General features: G+C 49.2%; 7 protein-coding genes across 7 annotated transcripts; 2 read left to right on the top strand and 5 right to left on the bottom strand.

The window, feature by feature from the left end:
• Window positions 1-76: 76 nt before the first annotated feature.
• Window positions 77-2,244, bottom strand: ASPGLDRAFT_130061 (Zn(II)2Cys6 transcription factor; the record flags this gene model as incomplete). Its single annotated transcript, XM_022540937.1, has 3 exons — window positions 77-338; window positions 402-1,198; window positions 1,252-2,244. The coding sequence occupies 3 exons, from the start codon at window positions 2,242-2,244 to the stop codon at window positions 77-79; spliced, it is 2,052 nt and encodes a 683-aa protein (XP_022399114.1).
• Window positions 2,245-3,089: 845 nt separating this feature from the next.
• Window positions 3,090-3,635, bottom strand: ASPGLDRAFT_537684 (uncharacterized protein). The gene has a single exon (XM_022548044.1). It carries the CDS (start codon window positions 3,508-3,510, stop codon window positions 3,199-3,201), a length of 312 nt encoding a protein of 103 aa, XP_022399113.1. The 5' UTR covers window positions 3,511-3,635; the 3' UTR covers window positions 3,090-3,198.
• Window positions 3,636-3,656: 21 nt separating this feature from the next.
• Window positions 3,657-4,038, bottom strand: ASPGLDRAFT_27259 (uncharacterized protein; the record flags this gene model as incomplete). The annotated part of the gene is made up of 2 exons (XM_022543646.1): window positions 3,657-3,883; window positions 3,924-4,038. The coding sequence occupies 2 exons, from the start codon at window positions 4,036-4,038 to the stop codon at window positions 3,657-3,659; spliced, it is 342 nt and encodes a 113-aa protein (XP_022399112.1).
• Window positions 4,039-5,382: 1,344 nt separating this feature from the next.
• Window positions 5,383-9,699, bottom strand: ASPGLDRAFT_67877 (uncharacterized protein; the record flags this gene model as incomplete). The annotated part of the gene is made up of 4 exons (XM_022549199.1): window positions 5,383-5,628; window positions 5,716-6,216; window positions 7,211-7,486; window positions 7,552-9,699. 4 exons carry the CDS (start codon window positions 9,697-9,699, stop codon window positions 5,383-5,385), a joined length of 3,171 nt encoding a protein of 1,056 aa, XP_022399111.1.
• A 1,156-nt stretch (window positions 9,700-10,855) lies between these two features.
• Window positions 10,856-15,368, top strand: ASPGLDRAFT_67875 (uncharacterized protein; the record flags this gene model as incomplete). The annotated part of the gene is made up of 2 exons (XM_022549198.1): window positions 10,856-12,167; window positions 13,867-15,368. 2 exons carry the CDS (start codon window positions 10,856-10,858, stop codon window positions 15,366-15,368), a joined length of 2,814 nt encoding a protein of 937 aa, XP_022399110.1.
• Window positions 15,369-15,558: 190 nt separating this feature from the next.
• ASPGLDRAFT_536982 (uncharacterized protein) lies at window positions 15,559-18,410 on the bottom strand. Its single transcript, XM_022548042.1, has 2 exons — window positions 17,669-18,410; window positions 15,559-17,597 (listed from the first exon to the last, which is right to left on the bottom strand). Exons 1-2 carry the CDS (start codon window positions 18,013-18,015, stop codon window positions 15,749-15,751), a joined length of 2,196 nt encoding a protein of 731 aa, XP_022399109.1. The 5' UTR covers window positions 18,016-18,410; the 3' UTR covers window positions 15,559-15,748.
• Window positions 18,411-18,676: 266 nt separating this feature from the next.
• Window positions 18,677-20,562, top strand: atg15 (triglyceride lipase ATG15; the record flags this gene model as incomplete). The annotated part of the gene is made up of 2 exons (XM_022549197.1): window positions 18,677-18,880; window positions 18,940-20,562. The coding sequence occupies 2 exons, from the start codon at window positions 18,677-18,679 to the stop codon at window positions 20,560-20,562; spliced, it is 1,827 nt and encodes a 608-aa protein (XP_022399108.1).
• Between the last annotated feature and the right edge of the window lie 279 nt (window positions 20,563-20,841).

The raw sequence follows: 20,841 nt of genomic DNA, 5'->3' as shown, positions 1-20,841 counted from the left end.
TGACAAAAGTGGCGGGCAAGTGACTATGCCGAGCGTGACCATGTCGGATCGAGTCCAGTACGCGAAACCTTAGAACTCATGTCCCACTAGCCAGCGTAGACGGCGAACTCTTATCACTCTCACTGTCGTCCAAGGTAATTTTCCGAAATAGTGTTTTCATATCGCGAACGCTTTCTCGAAAGTCGTCTTGCGGGTTGTTCGTCCGTTCTTCTGTCAATGCGCGTACTTCGCGCACGATATCGGGGTATCCTTCGTCATTTGGGAGCCACCAGTGGTTGAGTTCGGGTTTCTGCCAGAGCTCTGCCATGCCTGTTCGATACCGAGGAGCGGAAACGCATCTGCAGTTGGAAACAGAGAAATTAGTATGTCACACAGCCTCCTTGTTTTTGTAGAAGACTCACCCGTTCTGCTCCATTTTGACAAGCTTCCTCCTACACCACATTATATGTTTTTCATCCTTGGGCAGAAGCATGCTCGCGATCCCTAGGCAGTTGTTGAAAGCAAAGAAATACCCGTTCTCTTTTTCGGGCCACCGATCAATCGTCTCTAATAACCGACATTGTTCCAGAGCCAAGCGTTCCAGTTCGGGCATGGGTGGTTGTTGTAAAGTGAGAAACGACTGATACTCGAACATCGTTCTGGTGGAAAGGTAGTCGATCCATGCAAAATTAACGCGCCATAGCGGGCCCGTAAACAAGCTACCTGGAATGTAGGGATCGAAGGGGTCATCATCGGTTAGAGGCTGTTTGTTGGGGAAGGACTGGACAGTATGCTCGGGAGCTTCGAGTGCGATAAGAATTTCTTTCATCCGCTCCAATGTTTGAGAAAGGGTTTGGTTCTGGACAATGAAGTCGTCGATCGATATGATGCCTCGAGACAGCTTGGCGTACAAGGACGCCATATCCAACCCAAACCGGCGGTTGATAGAAACGGCAAAATCGATCTGTTTCTGTGCGTCGTGTGGATGCAGTGCGGCTTGTTCTCCATCATATTGTTCTTTAGAAATGTACCAATCGTGCCCGAGAACGGCTTCGTTTCCAGCCAGAATGCCAGCCACCAAGTCAAAACGGGAGTACCATAAGAAGATATAAGAGTGCATTTCGGTATGGTTTATAGATTGGGGAGTCAATAGTTCGCTCATCAAAGCATGCGCAGCTTGGTGGTGGCTAATAAGGCTCACCCAGTCGCCTGACAATTCCTGCAAAACCTATGAGCATGTAGACAAACAGACAAAATGCTTTTGGTTCATACCTCAAACGTAGTAAGGACTAGGACAGTGATCAGCGTTGCCTCAGTATGCTTCTCCCCGGAGCTCAAGGACTCGCGCAATAGAGTCAATGCCTTATTGTAATACTTGAGAAATGTGCAAAGCTTTCCGTTACCACTCTGGACGCAATGGTGATACGCAGCAAAACCGACGACCGCATAGAGAAGAGGTTCGTATTTCAGGGCGAGTTCAGTGATCGTTTGGTGCACGAAGCGGTGACACGGATGTCGCAGAAGGTAGTGTCGGAACGTCAGCACTTCCTGGTGGAAGATAAGATAAAACCGCAAGTCTTCTGCTAGATTAGCAGTCCCTAGAGATCCAACCAGCTCCTGTGGAGGTAGACCCGTACTACCCGATCGTGTGCTCATTGTCTCGAATCTCGGTGATGCCTCAATAGACGGGGAGCTGCTCGCGTGCTCAATTGACTGTAGATAACTCTTCGTCGGAGACTGGGAATTGTTGTGCCTTTTAGGAAGAACTAGTAAGGATCTAGCCGTGCCCATCGCAGGGGACAGTTGGGGTCCAGACTCAGGACTCTGCTCCTCATCCTCCTCGTTGTCTGCTATTGGGTTTAGGATGCGTCCGTCGTCATGTTCCACCTGGCCGGGCGAGTCAGTCCTCTGCGAGCGGGAACTAGGTCCCTTGGACTTGGATCGGGAGCGGAAATTAGATCTCGAGGTCGAACCGGAGGCCGATGGATAGATACAGTCTCGATTCCCTTTCCTGCACCTGTCACAAACCGGACGTGCCTCATCACATTTGATACGCCTAGATCGACAGGTGAAACAGCCACTTCTTGTTCGTCTGTGCTTCTTGTGTTCTGTGCCCGGCTGTAAGGATTTCTGCTGGTTCTGTGTCGAGGAGATGAATGGAGGGACGGGAGAGGGAGTGTGCCAAAAGGCTACACTTTCGGGGTATTGACTTCGGTCGAGGATCGAGTACGCGGGGAATTGGGTTGGGTTCTGTTGTAGTTGCATTTGACTTTGACTTTGCGGATAGCCCATCACGGAGGCTTGAGGCGGGGTATAAGGATTTGCCATTTTCTTCGAGACCAGTCGAATTGCATCCAAAACGCAAAGGGAGATTGAGAGCTAAAAGTCGGCATAAGCTGGGAGGAATCCGGAACAGACAGCTCACGCGGCTCCACGCTTGACAGAATGACAGGAGAGGGTCCAGGTGAACATCATCCAAAGGGAAGAATACTCGAGACCCTAAAAAAAGAACGTGGAAAGAGAAGGATAAAAGGAGAAAATTGACAGAAAAAGAAACGAGTGTATATCGTGTATATTGACTGACAGAGAAGAGAAGGCAAGTGTACTCCGGAAATCAGAGTGACAGAATATGTGGGGGAGATGGAGCGAAGATGGTAGTAATAAGCAATAGTACTAGTTACTGCTGCTGCTGCTACTACTACTACTACTACTGCTGCTGCTGCTGCTGCTACTACTACAACGGTTACTTCCTTTTTACCAGATCGGGGAACACCCACTATCAGAGTACTTTCTTCTCAAAGGACATAATAAAATGCTTGCTTTTTTTCAAACTATTAACAATGTACGTGTACAGTGTACGCATAGCTTATCATCAATTGGCTTAAGGGTTATTACTATTTTATACCGCAGTAATGACGCTGCTGCTCCCCCTGGAGTCCCCTGTTTTTCTTATTTCTTATTTATTTTTTATTTTTTATTTTTTTTATTTTATTTTATATAAATATTTTTTTTCTTTTCCAACATCATATATGCGACACAACGGCTGAAAGCCTGTCCCCTTTTACCAGCCCTCAAAATAGAAAACATATACTCCGTATAGGGTATAACTGTGTACAGAACTAGGGACCTGCGTCTGTTCCGAAGCCCCGACATGTATCCGTACTACTCCGGAGGACTCGTCTTTCCACGACACCTGCAGAATATAGAGAGAACATAGCGTCAGAGCCAGGGCCACCGCGGAATATCGACCATTACTTCATAGGTTCCAGACATGGCAGATGACACCCAAAATAGATTGATTTGCTCATCAGGAGTTCCGTTGCAAGATTTTAGACCAACAAGGACAGTCGCGCAAAGCCAAGATGAAATCGCCCCTATGGCGATGATCTTAATGCTAAACAGTTCGACATGTCCGATCTTAGGTTGATTCTCTCTCCACACATTAGCCGCACAAGGAAATGAATCCCGGAGAAAGTGGACACTCGCTCCATAATAAAGATCTTTATCGACCATGTGACTGACAGAAATCATGACGAGGAGGACAATTGACAACTATGACAAGGGGGGAAAAACATCGTACCAATCGTACATGATCAGTATGACGCACGCTGTACAAAGTACTCCATACAGGGATACGTACCTCTCTATGCGTAACCCCGGACTTGGGTAGGCTCTGATCATCTCCTGGGTGCTAACGAGGCTGAAACAGTCAACCGGCGACTAGCCCACCGTGGTTGGCCGATCTGCCAAGCTAGCCCGTTAGGTTGAGGCAGCCCATCCTTCAATTCCGGATAGCACATGGAGTAATCCGTCTCCCCGATTCCGTTCGCCATTTTCCGTCCAATAGCCGTGGGTATATTCCATACCCAGATTGTAAGTACAGAATAGTATACACTGCCATGTACTATGACAGCAGTAGTAGTGTACAAGAACTCTGTACCTACTAGTGTGGAATATTATTATACCCAGAGTACGGGGGTACGGAGTGCACCGGTCTGGAATAGCAGTGGACCGGGCGACTGGAGATACCGAGGAATTGATTTTACTCCGTATTGTCATGTGCAAGATGCTTCCCAGAGGCCCGTGCCACCGAGTTCCTCCGTTATGCATTAATATGCAAAAAGATCATTAATTTATGTTGACCACTGTCCCCGAGAAAGGGAATCGGTACCTAGTGTAAATCCCGGGAAAGGGATAAGATGCCAAGGCCCGTATACGGATATACGTACGTACTATGTACAGAGTATGCATCCGTTGATCAGGTTTCAACTGTCCGTCCGTACCAGAGTTGGAAGCTTTTTCTGGCCGTTGAACCGTGTCATTCATGTTTTGGGCCGTGCCCCTGTTCTGGTAAGAGCTAAAGTTGGCACGCTGCAGGGGAGTAGTCCAGAATAGTTAAAATTGCCGAAACGTTCATCCATAGTGGATCCCGAACATGGTGAAGTGTGAGTCCCGATCACATACTCAGTAAGGACCTTCACGACTCCATTTATTTAGCACATTTAGTACTATGTATTATTGTTGGATGGAGCTTGGATGTCGTTCTCGTGCTCAGGGAGTGCGAGCTAGTATTATTGCGATAGCCGTTAATTGCCATTATGGGCCTGCAACACCGAATAAATATAGAGCACATTCGACTCCTGATCGTATGCCCTGTTCACCGGAGTACCGGGAAACGATCAAAAAACAGATCTGAACTCTCCTAACTGGAACGGGGACCCGGAGACACGGTACGTATTTTTGTATCGTCCTCTGTTAGCTTCTGAACCTGAAGAACAGGGGACCAAAACAGTGGAAGCCTGCAAGCCTCGTATTCTTACTGTTTACCATAATGAGCAATGATGAACAGACATCCTTGGCTGACAGCACTCCCAGCTATTGGCCAAACAATACCACATCAAGAGAAACCATTAGAGGATAGGGAGCAATCTGGACTAGGATAGGGGAAATGCCTTTTCGAAGGGAATACGGGACGAATCAAGAAGCTTTTTGCGTGAATACGCTTTTGAGTTGGAACGGCGTACCCAGCCCATAAAGATGAAAAGCTTAACATTACCTATAAACGACCAGGCTGTTTCGTAATAGAAACGTCTTCAATGGAAACCGTGTTAATCGAAACAGAGCGAAAACTTCCAGTAGTGAAGTCACACTTAATGCCGCATCCTGTGCCTATGGTCCTCGTCGTTCCAAGCTGTCGATTATGCTTGTCTCCTCAGTGTACATTTTTTCGATGTTCTCCAACAGGATTAATTCAACCGATACGCAGTAACCAAGCCCAAGATACAACAATGATCATGGTATCTCTATAGTTCCATATATGCACAGCATAGAATGTATGTTTAATCATAAATCATCAACACGGTATTTGCAAGTATTTTTCCCATCTCCGGAACCGCGGCACACTCATTGTTTCCCACCCTTCAGCTCCTCAATGGCAAGCTGGATTCCCTCAACAACCGTTCCCCATTCAATCTCATGCACCTTCGTCTCGAACTTGTCGAGGTCTTCGTCGACGCCCTTGACGAATGGGATCTCCCGGATCAGGATCGGCTTGCCCATGTCAACCTCCGAAATGACATTGTGAATCATCACGCCAGTCTTATCAATCTTGCCTTCGAGCCATGCGGCGTGGGCACGTTCAATCGCATGCTATACGTCCAGAAAAGCCTTGTCAGCAACTCTGTATAAATGGGATATGCAAAAGAAAATATGTGAAAAAAGAACGCAACGACTTACAGTTCCATTAAACGCCCCAGGTAAAGCCGGATGCAAGTTAATAATCTTCAATTTCACTTCCTCCAACGGCCCCAGAAAGTTGGGTGACAACACATGCATGAATCCCAGACAAACGACTAGATTCGGAGCATCCTGGAGGACCAGCCTCGCCAGTTCCGCATCGTATTCCTCCCGCGCTACCTGGACGCCTTCGGGAGTGGCTGGGTGTTGCTTCTTGTACTTGACGAGATTATGGTAGGCAGTTGGAATATCGGCTCGTCTCGCCCGTTCAAGTCCAAATGCGTCTTTGCGATTCGAAATGACTCGGATGATCTTGGTGGGCAGCTGCCCCGCGTTGGTCTTGTCGATTACTGCTTGTAAATTCGATCCACTACCGGATATTAGAACCGTGAGACGAATCGGCGAAGACATATCGTGGATGTATTCGATGTTATCGGAGGATGAAAAACGTGAAATTTTCGGCCCGCCTTCAGCTGGTTTGCGTGTGTACTTGGTGAATCTCTGGATCGCAAAAGTCCTAGAAAGAAATATGGAATTGGCGCGTGAGGTTATAGGTAAGCCAAGAAAACGTCAATTGAATGCTGGGAACCTGGTCCCTCTAGTCGTTGCGCGACGAAGAGAAACAGCGCGGGGTCGAAAACGGTTCCTGCTGAGTCATCACAGATGGAGGGGCGGAGATGCGCCTGCGGGGCGGTCTTCCTCTCCGCCCAGTTTCCGCTGTACAGGAATGAAGTAGATAGGTATAATCACTTTCCATTAATATGAACAGCGTAATATGCCTTCCGAACTACATACCCACATAAGCTAGTGAACGAAACTGGAGCGCAAGACACCAAAGAGACAAGATAGCAAAAAGTCGAAAACGACGACGACGACGCCAGCATTTCAAGCAAGAACCAGCCTTGCTGCAATCGTATTCCATCGCATCAAGCTAATTATTGACCAAAAAGAATAACACCAATCCAGACGGGGAACGGCCACAACATCTCACAACGGCGAGAGACAGGAATCAATGCAGAAGCCCAAGCTTTGCTGCTCGCATGCCAGTCGCCGTAGAAAATGCCCGAATAACATCATATCCATTTCGCCATTGCCCCTAATGTATGACCTCGCTTGAACTCATGGCGCTGAAACAACACGAAAAACATAAAGAAGAGAAAAAGAAACACATAGCCCCAATGCATCCAATGTAAATATGTAAGTAAAAAAGAAAACTAGAGAAGATTCGTTACCTATGCTATTAAATAAGCGCTTCATGCTAATACTGGGACGAAGATAAAGTGTTGATAAAAAGTATCCCAAATGAGATGTTCAGCCTGGTTATGTTAGACTTCACCCGACATCGCTGGGCCTTGGGCCGGATTCGTATTCTGCGTTTCCGTCACGCCTTCGCCCCTACATAACGGGCAGGAATTGCGTCCGGTTGTGAGCCACTTAACAAGAGAAGTCAGCTTTGCTATAGAAACCAAAATTGGTTTTGTCGTTTTATACGCACCTGATCAATGCAATCCCTGTGGAAGACATGCTGACATTTGGTCAACTGCCTGAGTTCTTCCGCTGCTTCGTAATCGCTGAGGCATATTAGACAACGGTCACCTTCAGGAATCTGAATGTTGCCCGTGCCATCCACAGCCTCGGCGACCAAGGACCCAGCATATTCCACAAGACGGAACAGCCCGCCAGCTGTGCTAACATCTTCCTGTGTGGCAACCGGTGGCTTTGCCGGCCCTAACAGCGACGACAGCAAGATCATGTCCTCATAAGTCGGATTCTGAGTGCCAAGTTAGCCGCAATCCTAGCAAGGAGATGTTCATGTTTTACAAAGCAAAGTCTTACGTCGGTAAAAAGACTCGGGGTAGCAAACGCCAGGTTATTCTCTGAAACGTTTGCCCCCACGACATAGATTAGCCAGCTTCTACCTACTGGCGGGGTTGCGTTGTCGGGCTCCACGACACCGTTTCGCCTATTAGAACCAGCGCCGAGGCCACGGTGGCGAGCATATTCAGAATCACTCCTGCGCCGTTGACGAGCGGTGTTCAACGGAGAGTGCTCTTCAGCCGACTCAACCGAAGGTTGCATTGACTGATTTTCGTGAACTTGCGGCAAAGCGCCCGGCGACATAGCCGATGTAGAAGATGGTCTGCGACTCGGTGTTGAAGCACCAGACGCCGATGTCGACAAACCTGGCTCAGCAGGAGTCGAAGGTGGAGGATGAGGGCCAGGTGGGCTCGCTGGCGAAGAATTAGGGAGTGAAGAAAGAGGGCTACCAGTGCCTGCATCGGAGAGTCTGTGGGGAACGTTCGAAGATCCTGGTTGATGTATCGTATCATCATTCGTAGACAGTCCGCCGGGTCCCGGTCCCCTTGACAGACGGTTGGGGAACAATCTCGACGCTCCATCAGGGCGGTTCGGGCCACCGTCTGGATTCCGTATTCCTGGCGACAAAAACGGCATTCGGAGCAATGCATCGAGGTCATGTCCTGGGTTGGGTTGATCACTGCCGGGACCGTTGCTCGCTGGGACTAACCTGACACCTACAACGACCAGGGTGACTGTACGTCCTTCAGCTTCAGTTCCCTCCGTTTGGTTGTCAACATCCATTCCGTCCGCTTGGTGATTGGCGTTATCCGACCCTGTTGAGGTCCGGTTCGTAGCGTCAGAAGCCCTTGCAGGATCCGAGTTAGCAAATCGGAACACCCGCAGGAAATTGAGCGGAGGCGAAGGGCCACTCTCTCCGGTAGTATTTGGCGCATCACCAGGGTTTGCTTGTGTAGACGTGGCGTTGTGGAGACTTTGAATGAAGTTCTCCAATGAGCCATTTAATCCATCATTACCGAGAGCCTGGATATTCGGAAGCACCGGACTAGTTGAGCCAGAGAGTTGGGCTGCAATCGCAGCGGCAGCCAGTTGCAAGACTCGCGACATAGGCATTTGTTCTTCTCGCCGCAAGACTCGGGAAGGCTGCGCCCGCAAGAAACTAGGGATTTGTCGTGCACTTGTCACTCCTTGTGCAGACTGATTAGATGCAGGAGAGTCTGGACGAGTATTCCGTACTGCCGGTTCAACCGAATCCAATTCATGGGGCTCATGGGGCTCATCAAAATCCATGCGGTTATCCAACTCTGTCGAAGGAGGGAAGAGAGGATAAGGGTCATCACTAAGGGAAGGAGGGCGCACTGCACCCTCAGTGTTAGGGGACGATATGCCCGTGGATGGTTGGCCGAACATATGAGATAGTGGGTTGGATAACGAGCGTCGAACACGATGAAGTCGAGCACTTCGACGCCAGGATCCTCTGTTCGACTCTCGAGCACGTTCGGAGGCAGGGTCGGGGTAAGCTGGAGGTGCAGACGTATCTGGAGCCAGAGTTGGATCACTCCGTGGGATTAAATAAGGCGCTCGAAGTGAACGCCGCCTAGTGATGCCTCTAGAGCTCAGGGAACTGAAGGGGCTAAAGCGACTGCTATTATGAGCCACCTCGCTCCTCGGTGTAGATCTTGAAACGCCATGCCGATGAGCATGTCCCTCCGCGGGTGTCTCTTCCTCACTGCTTAGCAACCCGCGGATAACTGAATTTGGCAAGATTCTGGACCCTAATCTCGACATGGTAGACTGCCTCCTCGCGGTCATGCGGGCAAAGGTTGCAGAGGGATGATCTTGGTAGCCCTGTTGATGACCGAGGTCAAAACCCGATCCATTTTCTTCACGCGTGTTTCCCAAATGACTGGTTCGCCAACTGTCCGAAAAAGTAGACTGTCCCGGTAGCTCCGCGACTGCCCGTGGTTGAGCTGAAGGAGCAGTTTGGATATTGTCATGAAATATTTCCGTCCTTGAAGGGGGACCGGCTTCCCCAGTTTGCTCGAAATGTCGCCCGTCGCTCATAGCTTCATGTCTATTCTCCCGTCCACGTGCTGTTCGAAAAAGTAAATGATCTGAAAGGCTGATGCGGCGATGGTCTCTTTGCGTAGACGAAGACTGTCCCATAGTAACAGCGTGGGAGCCGGGGGACTTGGATGGGGCTTCAAAAAGCGCCTACGTCCATGGAAAAGTAGGTAGCTATAATAGGAAGAGAAGAAAGGTCAGTTTGATGCGAAAGCAAGTTAAATGGGAAGGAGATGGCGGAAAGCGAACGACAGTGAAGGAAGTAGTGGTCGGCACCCATACCCGCGCTTAGGAGGCGAATATAATATCGAAAGCAGACGCTTGTAAAGGAAGGCGAGATTACAAACAAAGACGCACCATTAGAAAAGTCAACTGAGTAATACAAAGACCCCAGTATTCCAGCGAAAGTAATCCGGATGTTCTTAGGACCGACCGTCGAAATTCGTTTGGACGCTGAGTGAAGGTAAGAGTGAGGGAAAGTTTGAGTTGTCCAGTACACGATGTTGAAAAATATTAAAGAAAAAAATAAATAAACACCAGTTTGCGACAGGTGCTAAAGGCAATTATCGAAAAGGTCAAACGGATTATTTGGGGCCAAGGACGCTGTAGTCGACAGCAAACGAGTCGTTGCTTGCAGGCCGGCGGATTATGACTGACGAAACCCCACGACAACAACCAAACCCGCGGTAAATATCTCTATTTAAAGAAACACACTGCAGGAAACGACTGTGGGTGGTCCAATAGTCCAACAAAAGAGACGTGAAAAGAGAGAATCGAAGAAGGCGATGAGCCCGAGGCGTTGAATGGCAGAGGATGAATCAAACGGTTGAGAGCGACAATGATGAATGATAACGGAGCCTCTCGCCTTCGGCCGGCCACTCGGCGCTTCGATTTGGATGATTTTCCGACTGGCGGCAGTTGCGCTTCTGCGGTTCCAGCGGCTACACACGAGTCAGTTGCACGTGATTATACCGATCCTGGATAGTCACGGGATTTTCTGATTGAAAAAGTTGAATACGTTCTCTGGCTAGGATAGCTTCTCTGTCTGATCTGGGGCAGCTTCCTTTGCTAAATTTCCTCCCAGATGTGCCATCGGCCATATACCTTTAATCACACAGACAGCAGAGCCGAAAATAAGTTTTTTTTTTTTATTATTATTATTACGAGAAACGAAGGGAAAAGAAGCCCTGTTCTTCATGGATACCGGATCTATACCGCTGAAGGTTGAGCGACTGGCTTCTTGACCTCCAAGGCCTTCATGGCTTCTTCTGTGCCTTCAGCATCAGTTTTTTCCTTGCCGCTTCCGCCCTGGCAACAACCTCCTAGCGTGCGCGTAGCTCAATATGAGCGTAAGAAGCGCAAGAGGGATTTCGATGATTGGGGAAATGAGACCGAGGATGCTGGTGGCGAAACAACTGATGCTGCCTCAGATTTTACTCCGGCGGCATCATCCTTGATTTTATCGCCCAATGAAGCCCATCAATACCGCATTGCAGGTCTTCCTTTCGACCAAGAGCTTCCAGGTGGACATTTTCCGCATGCAGCACCAAAAGACTCATCACATCGTCGGGAAATCAAAGGCGATATACTCAAGGGCTTGTCGAACTTATCGCCTCCCATCTATCCGCCACAGTCCGCTGCTCATCAGGGGAATCTTCGGTTGCAGCATTTTGCCGTGCTCTCGGCCATTCTCCATCGTTGCCTTCTCCAACGAGATTATCTCCGCGCGGGAAGGTCTTGGGCTCTGATTCTCCGTGAAGAGTATGGAGGCAATCCCGTTGATATACGCAACGAAGAGAGGTGGGGCATCGGCGCTGAGATCCTACTTCGGCGGGGACGACAGTTGTCAGATCTCACGTCTTCATCTGAACCAGTGGATGATGGGTCTTTGAAACCGAAGAACGCTTTCGGGCTTTGCTTTACGAGGAAAGGATTTGAGGATGCGAGGCAGTATTACGAGAGGCTCATTATTCAACACCCGTTTCGAAAAGTCGCGCCGGACGCAACAAGCGCCTTACATTTCTACCCCGCCATGTTTGGACTTTGGATATACGTTGTCCAAGAGGAGAGCAATACCGCTCGAGATGCGATGCAACAGAGTTTTGCTGAGGACTCATCTGATGAATTGTCGGATGATGAAGATGGGTTCAAGGCTCATAGCAGCTCTGTCAAAAGGAAGCAGAAAATGGCCGCAGAGATACGAGTGAAGGAACTAGAACAAGCACAGCAGATTGCAGCCCGTATGGATGAGATTATTGTGTCGCCTCCATACTCGGATTCCCCCGAGCTATTGGAACTTAGGGGTATGATTTCGCTCTGGATTGCGGATCTTTTTGTCTTGAGTGTACCGCAACCAGAGGATGACTATCATAACTTTAACGATGTCGACACCATATCCTCTGATGGCTGTACAGGGTCCATCCAAGAAAGGCGAGAACAGAGGCTTGCCATGGAAAAGAGGCAGGCGGAGATTCTGAAATCGGTAGGGTACTTTGAGAAAGGAAAACAGCGCGGTAGGGGGGTTTCTCATACTCTTGAAAACCTTCATATCGACGATGGAATCTCTTACAGTTGAGTTAGCAGAGAATGGGAAATTTTCCAAGTTTGGTAACTTTGCCGTGCTGTCAATAGCTGCATGTGTTACCGAGTTCAGTAGTTCATGCGAGTGCGGATACCTACTATGTACTGCTACATAGTCAACTCGCTTCAAATATATAAATATCCATTGTTCTCCGTGAGCTTTCAACAGGGTCCAACTTCACGATTATCCATTCCCTGTATATTTACCACATTATCTTCTCACGAGATGTCTATCAACCGTGGTGTCTACACTGATCCCGCCCACAACCTCTACGTCGCCGATGCGCAGCCGGTACTGTTCCATCCGGTTCAACGCTCCAACCGGGCGAGGTGACCATCGCCATAAAAAGCAGTGGAATATGCGGGTGAGCCTTATCCCATAACACTCCTCCCCTCATACTTATCTGACAAATTGAGTAAACCAGTTCGAACGTCCACTTCTGGAAGCATGGCGGCATCGGTCCCTGGCAAATCACAACCCCGCATGTTCTGGGCCACGAATCCGCCGGCGAAATCGTCGCCTACCATCCCTCTGTAACAACCCACAAAGTAGGCGACCACGTCGCTGTCGAACCGCATATTGTTTGCTTTGCCTGCGAGCCTTGTCTTACTGGTCGATACAACGGGTGCAAAAACCTGACTTTTCGGTCGAGTCCGCCGTCACATGGGTTGCTGCGCACCTATGTCAACCATCCTGTCGTCTGGTGTCATAATATTGGCCCCCGGTTGTCTTTTGATGAGGGCGCATTACTGAAGCCGTTAAATGTGGCGCTGACGGGCGTGACGAGAGCAGGAGTGGCGATTGGAGATCCGGTGGTTATATGTGGTGCTGGACCTATCGGGTTGATTACGCTGCAGGTTTGTCGGGCTGCGGGGGCATGGCCGGTTGTGATAACGGATATCAACGAGGCGAGGCTGGAATTCGCCGAGGAGTCTGTTCCTGGGGTTAGGGCTTGTTTGGTACGACGAGACCAGAGTCCGGAGGACTGTGCTGAGCAGGTGAATGAATTGATGGGTGAGGGGGTTGAAGCTGCCATCGCCTTGGAATGTACCGGAATGGAGACCAGCTTGACCACAGCAGTACATAGCGTCAAGTTTGGCGGGAAGGTGTTTGTGATTGGGGTGGGCAAGGATATATTGGAGATTCCCTTTATGAGGATGAGCGCTCGCGAGATTGACCTGCAGTTTCAGCAGAGATATGTCAATACGTGGCCGAGGGCTATTCGGGTTCTAGAGAGCGGCATGGTCGACCTGAAGAAGCTAGTGACCCATGAATTTTGCTTAGAAGACGCTGTAGAAGCGTTTATGGCGGCCGCTGATCCAAAACATGGCGCTATCAAGGTGCTCATTCGGTCTGAATAAATATATTTTTTAGTTCGTCTTCAGTCACTATATCAGACATTTCAAATAGACAACCAAAAATGCGCATTTTTTTCTAAAATGCATCAATTTGCCTGTATATATATTTCAACTGGCACGTGATTTCGTGGCTCGCTCGCGTCGGAAACTGATTCGTCTCGCGACTCAACGTCGATCTGGCAGCCAGATATCAACGCCCAACCAGAACGGCGTAAAAGAACGTTCTTGCAATTATGGGCAGAGACTTCAAAAGTTTATGAAGAAGTATCAACGTTTACACTAAGATTCCTTTCCGTCCACGCTAATTTCGGACCTCCGAAATACCGCAAGAAACAATGGGGGTCGGAGATTATATCCATTCCAAAGAAGCCGGTCAACACCGTGCTGCCACGAATGAGACGTCAACCCAGTCGAGAAAATTCTTAGCTGAGCAGGCCAAAGTCAATGTTCCTCCGACAAACCTGATGGCACCTGTTCCCTTGGGGGTTGGTGCGTCTGGGCTACCGCAAGAACTAGAAGATGCTCAACAAAGAGATACGTTCGACACAGATGTGGAAGGGATTGATGAATCTACTATTGCTGGAACCAGTATTGCCGATGCTGAAGAATTTCGAATCCAACCTACCCAATTACCTCAACTTCAGCCGCCTCAGCCAACTCAGATCACAAATATCCCTCAGCCTCAAGACACGGACACAAGACCTTTATACCAATTTCGCCATGGACGTCGTCCGTACCAATCTAACTGGTACGAGAATTTGGGGGATAAGGCTATGAAGTCAGCAGGATTCGAGTCAGACGATGCCGACGACGACGCTAGCCAGTTGACTTCTATTGCCGGAGATGACGAAAGGGATGAGCCCAATGATTGGTACTATTCTCACAAGCATCGTGCTGCACCTGAGGAACCTTTGAGCAAACGCCTGGAGAATTTCTGGAATGCTAGCAAACGAACAACTCCCAAACCAACAACTCAATTCCATCCAGAGACAAAACACCCGGTGCTAGCCCCACCAGCTCTTGAGTCCAGGAAACAGGATCTGCCCGTGGGTGAAAGCAGAAAGATTACCCTTTCTCGCAGTATGACCGCGACGCCCAGGACCAGATTCAGCCCGGCAAAGCCTTCGCTTCTCGAACAGCTGGATAAATCCCCTACACGTCGAGTTGGTTCCTCGCGAACGCGGCCTAGACGGGGAAGCGTGATTGACCTCCGCCAGGGGAACAACGGTGACGATGCAGATCTGTTCACTGGTGACAACCGAGACAGTATTGATGGCCAGTCGATGACCGCTTTTGATTTAACGAACGTGGTAGCTCTTGACGAGGACGACACGCTACAAGATTCCTTCTTGAGACACAGCCGTTCTGGATCCGACCCCACTGCTCCTTCAAAAAAACGAAGCCTCGAACCAGATTATCCACCGGATGTCCTGTATCAGAAGTCCTTTGCTGAGCTTCAGTCCGAACCGTTTGATCGATCTCCTAGCACCACCACTCCTGTACAACCCACACCCGCTCCAGAAGCAGATACGGCCCCAGAAGACAAGTTCCCTATGCTTGCGAACATGTCAAACCTTGACCGCCGAAATTACTTCTCAACTCTCTCAATTGACGAATGGGAATCATGCGGAGATCAATTGATCGACCAATTCACCGATATGCTCACGAAAATGAAAGACCTACGCCAGGCACGACGCAAGACAGCCGCCATCTTTGAGGCTGAATTGAGAAGAAGGAATGAAGTGGTCGAAGAACAGGGTCGCGAGTTATCCGACAAGATGGAAGTTATGAGAACTGGGGGAGCAGAGGTTCTGCGTGGTCGTACCCCTTGACAAAAATGTCTTTGACTGTAATGACAACTACGACTGATCTAATTCACGACACTTGTCTCTATACCGTCTGTGGCATAGGATATGTTTGGATCAAACCCAAACCCGGCCGTGTCTTAGCATATCTATACGCAGGCGGCGTCTGTACTTTTCCTTTTCGTTGTTTGGGGGTACCTGGCGATGCGTTGTTATGATTATGTGAAATGATTTGAAATTGTCTGGCGGGTTTTCTATTCTAATAATTGCCTTTTTTTTCTTAGATTGTTTCTTAGAGGTTTGTATGAATACCCTGTTGCATATCTCATTTATGAAGCCATGAGAATTTGAAATTAACCAAGTCTACGAGAAAACCGTGGAAAAGAGAGAATGAAAAATTGCTGATCTTAATAATTGGCGTTCGTGTTTTGCTTAAGTAGTATATTTGCCAGCCTCTTGTAATCCTCAAGCAGCGTCGAGACATCACCAATCGTGAGTCCGCTGGCATTCTGGGTATCGAGAAAACGTTGAATCGGTGGGTTGGATTTAGGAAGAGGACCGCCGCTACTAGAAGGGCGCGATTCTTGCGCTGGTGGTGGCATTTTGGTACTCTCTGGCAAAGCTGGTGGCGTCTGCCCGCCGCTAGGATGGTCGAAACCACTGCGGCCAAAATTTCTAATCATGCCTGGGATGTGGTTGAGTGGGTTAAGGGTGTTGCTGAAGCTTCTCACGGAGCCCAAGGGCGTTGAAGGTGACATAATCGAAGACTGGGAGGCGCCTGGTGAGGGATCATCTCTTGTTGACCCTGCAGCGGCCAATGACTTCTTGGAGCTTCCTTGGGTTCTTGCGCTGTCTGCACTTCGATCGCGTGGAGTTCTGCGTCCACCAACTAATCCTATGATCGTCTCTTCTGCTTTTGAGTGTACGTGTCTCAGGGGTGGGCGATCCGTCGAAATAGGATCTTTGCTCGCATTATCTTCTTCAGCCAGACTCTTAGTGTCCCCAGAGATTGGGTAAGCAACCAGGCGACGAGCTTCTGCTAGGGTTTTAGGCAATGTTGGACCGTTTCCGTCCCTCCCGGGTTGCATTTCCTTGAGCCGTCCAAAAAGAAAATTGAAACTGGTGTCCAATGATACGCCAATATTCTTTAAGCCCTGATCGGCAGTGTTGCGAACGGCGTCATTAGCGGCGCCGAGCATCCTTGATGGAGGCTGGAACAAATTATTCAAGGCCCTTTGTTGGACTGAAGCTGGTGGCTGAGTCTTAGGTAGTGTCTCTGAAGCACTCTTATCGCTGGGCTTTGAAAGCTCCGAGGAAGTAAAAACCGGAGCAATTGAAGAAGTTGCGGCCTCTTTTGTTGAATTATCTTGACTGGAATGTTCAGCAGGCACCGAGTCGGCTCTTCCCTGTCCATTCTGTATTTCGTCTGCACGCAGTTCTGAAAGGTCGACATTTTCCAAAAAGGTGATAGAAGCCTCAAGGTTAGTCAGGCAGTATGCAGTCTCGCCATCCATCTTACTCGAAGATCGGAAGCGTTGTATAAAAAGAAGGTTGCTTATGACGCTGATTCCCTCGGGAGGACAAGTGATCAATGTATAAATTAGTGTCGGCAGAATTTCATCAGCAGAGGATGACGAGGGGAGTAATTTCGTCAACGCATCCACAATCGCCTTGTGTGCATATGAGAGATGTTGAAGCTTCCCAAGAGGATATTTCTCTTCATTCATATTTGCCAGACGTTCGCGAGCGACATATATATAGTCATTGGCTTCTTTTTGCTTGTCTTCGTCAATGGCGCTAATGTCAAGGTCGATCCCAAGGTCCTTCAGATTAATCCCAACCAAAAGCAGAGCTGCAGTTTTCGAACGCAGTTTTTCATCTCGGACTTCATCCAAAGTAGTTCTATGCCTCCATATCTTGTCATAAACAGCCTCACACGCTCTCCGTTCCACTGCCTCCTCCAAAGCAACACGCTTGTAAGAGAGGAACTTTCGGGCCTTTCTTTTCTCCGCAACCTCTGATGCTGTTAGCATCTGACGACTAGAGGTAGACTCAGCATCCTTCGATTTGTGCTGGGCGCTCCCCCGAGGATTCTGAGGGAGAGGCGAGGGTTCGCGATTGATACGTGATGCTAGGGCCGAGATATGAGTAGTTATATGTGATTCTGCACGGCTATAGAACTCCTGGAACAAGTCCGCTACTCTTTCGATTGTGGGGGGAGACGTGTGAACCTTGGCCGAGAGGGATTCGACGAATCTAGTATTCAACGAAAGAACAGTCAACAAATGTCACACGACATGATAGTGAACGGAGAAGCTCCACGATACCGATCGGTTAAACTAGCCAGCTCAATTGGAAGCTCCTCTGGCTGATCCTGTATATTGCTCGAGAGCACAGACTCCTCATCGCCCTGCTGCCCGTTATCTCCGGCGCCTGAGTCTGAAGAACTTCCCCTTTCAAAGATATCAGGACCAGCATCTTGGTCTTCATTATCTCCGACCAACGACAATGGAAGCGATTCAGGGTTCACGGTTTCCGAAATGACCATCGACTGCACCGTCCGGGCTCTCGTGCGAGCAAAAGGGCTCGCGTTCGAGCTATCCATTCTGGGGAACGATTGAGCTGTGTGTAGACGAGGCTTCTCGGGGTCCTGTTGGGAAGGACAGGGAGACATGGTTCTTTATTTTCGAGTGATGATCTTGCGTCAGGCCGCGATGTCACAATCTTAACGTCCAGCTGATGGGCTCATGCAGATCGGAAATACGTTCGGAGTAAGCGACCTGGTAGTTTCGGCGTTTTCTTTTTTTTTTTTCTCGTTTGAATGATCGGTCCTGTTATTCATCAAGAGCAGTCATATTTAATGGGCACGCCTGGAAAACCAAGCAGAATGGATAAGACCGGCTGGTCCTCGTGGGTGACGATGGTAGTGGTACTCTGCTCACAGAGCGGGGAGTTGCTGCTCATGGGGTAGATTTCCATTTTAGGAATAGTGTACACGTGCCACTCGGTTTCGTATAGAGAAGTCCTCAACTGTGTTCAGCAGACTGTCGTTGCAAGAACCTCAGAATTATTCTCTAGGCATATTGGCTAGTAAAGAGTGATATTTTTTACACTAATTCTGACCAAGTTGGAAGAATGTTGGGCTTGTTCATATGACAATTTCATGTGATCTGTTCGAAGAGCAACGCACCTGTTCGAATATCACGTGCCCAGCACCCGTATCACGTGTGGAATCTCTCCGCACTGCGTCACCGCCTTGTGATAATCGCCATATCAGCGTTGGGGGATGTCAAGCCAGTCATCCCCAACTTTGCTTTTATCATCAGTACATCGTTATGGAAGACGGTCGCAGAGGCTCAAAGAAACGCTCCTTATTTGGACAGGGTGCTCTAGGGTTCTTATTGTCGATTCAGCTGCTACCAAGCGTTGTTTCTGCCAACGTGCCTGTATACTTCGGTTCCCCATCGGGTGACTCCCCCATATTGCCTCCGCAGATACCCCTAGCTGGTTCTCCCTCGCCCCTGGAAGCTCATGAGTTTGTAAGTACTTTGCATATGGTTGCCTGTTATCCTGCTGCTGACAATGGGTCTCTATCTAGTCGCTTCGTCATATATTCCATCGAGGAACGCATGAGCATCCCGATCTCCATCAGAGACTCGATATCGAACCGCACACGCGCCTTTTGAGCGTATCCAAAGATGGCCAGGAAATAAAGCCTGCGGCGCTTGACGCCCCCTTGGTCGCCTCGTCCAACCCGGTTACCATCCAACGACTCGCGGACCGACGAGTCTCGGTCATCGAAGGGCATCTACAAGCCGCGAGATCTACCGGAGAGGTGGTTGCTCTGTCACCATCAGAATGGGTTATGGATACAGTGGACGGTCCTAATGTGAAGGAAAAAAGAAGTGTCTTGACATTCGCTCAGATGACGGCCAACGACTACATCGAGGAGCCGGGTACGGGTAAATGGCATGACATCAACGGCCGGTTTAATTACTCCGAGAGTTTCGGATGGAACAGTGATGGATTAAGGGGTCATATATACACGGACAAGGCAAACAGTACAGTGGTTATTTCCTTGAAGGGGACATCCCCGGCCCTCTTCGATGGAGCCGGTACGACAACCAATGACAAAGTCAACGATAACCTCTTCTTTAGCTGTTGCTGTGGACAAGGGGGCTCCTATCTTTGGAGGCAAAGTTGTGACTGTATGAAGTCGACATACACAGGCAACTTAACGTGTATCATCGAAGCTATGAACGACGAAAACCGATATTATCGAGCTTCTATGGACCTCTACTCGAACGTGACAGAACTATACCCGGACGCCAACGTTTGGCTAACAGGCCACTCGCTAGGTGGTGCAATGTCCAGCCTGTTGGGGTTGACATTCGGGCTCCCTGTCGTCAGTTTCGAAGCTATTCCCGACGCTCTGCCAGCGTCCAGATTGGGTCTACCCTTTCCGCCTGGCCATGATCCAAGATTTCCGCAAAAACGGCAGTATACAGCGTCTTATCATTTCGGTCACACTGCAGACCCTATTTATACAGGGACGTGCAACGGCGTTGGCGCAACATGCACATGGGGTGGTTATGCGCTGGAGACAGCCTGCCACTCCGGCCAAATGTGTACCTATGACACGGTTAAGGATAAGGGCTGGCGTGTGGCAATTGGGACACACCGCATTGAGTCCGTAATTGCGGATGTCCTTGATGTCTATGACGAGGTTCCTCCCTGTGTGGCTGAGGAAGAATGCTACGATTGCGAACTGTGGAAATTCTTCCGAAGCAATGGCTCTGAAATCACGACGACTTCGACAGCCACTTCAACCAGCTCGACAAGTGCGACAAGGACATCAACTTGCAAAACCCCTGGGTGGTGGGGATGCCTCGACGAGAGCACAACCGACACCGCTACCACGACTTCCACCACGGCGACGACCACGACGTGCAAGACGCCGGGTTGGTTTGGCTGCAAAGACCCTACTACCACAACCGAACCTACGACATCTACCACCACCTGCGAAACTCCTGGATGGTTCGGATGCCGTGATCCTACAACCACTGCAGAACCCGCTTTTACAACAACGACCCTCCCCGCTACTGCCGCTCCCACAACCACCTCATGTGAAACCCCGGGATATATCTACGGTTGCTATGACGGTTCAACGACTACCACGAACGACCACCCTATTACGCCTGCTCCCACACCCTTTTTCTAGAATGAACGATAGAAGCCGTTAGACTCGGGCAGTCTTGCTTTCCTCCTTTTTTGATTGTTTAATTGCATAGCATTTTGCATTATTATTGAGACGAACTTTCACGACTGACCAGTACTTTTTGTCTTGCAACATGGCCAAGCTGGCGCAAATCTAACGCGACAGGTGTTTCTTTCTTTCTTTTTTGCTTGCTTTTGGTGTAACACTTGCTTTGGTTTAATAATGTGGATATCCATTTCGGTCAACAGCGCCATTCATACTCTTATATTTTTTTTTTTGGAG

Source organism: Aspergillus glaucus, assembly GCF_001890805.1.
Source record: "Aspergillus glaucus CBS 516.65 unplaced genomic scaffold ASPGLscaffold_15, whole genome shotgun sequence".
Lineage (NCBI taxonomy): Eukaryota > Fungi > Ascomycota > Eurotiomycetes > Eurotiales > Aspergillaceae > Aspergillus > Aspergillus glaucus.
Note: the sequence above shows the minus strand (reverse complement) of the source record. Positions and strands in the feature narration are given on the sequence as shown.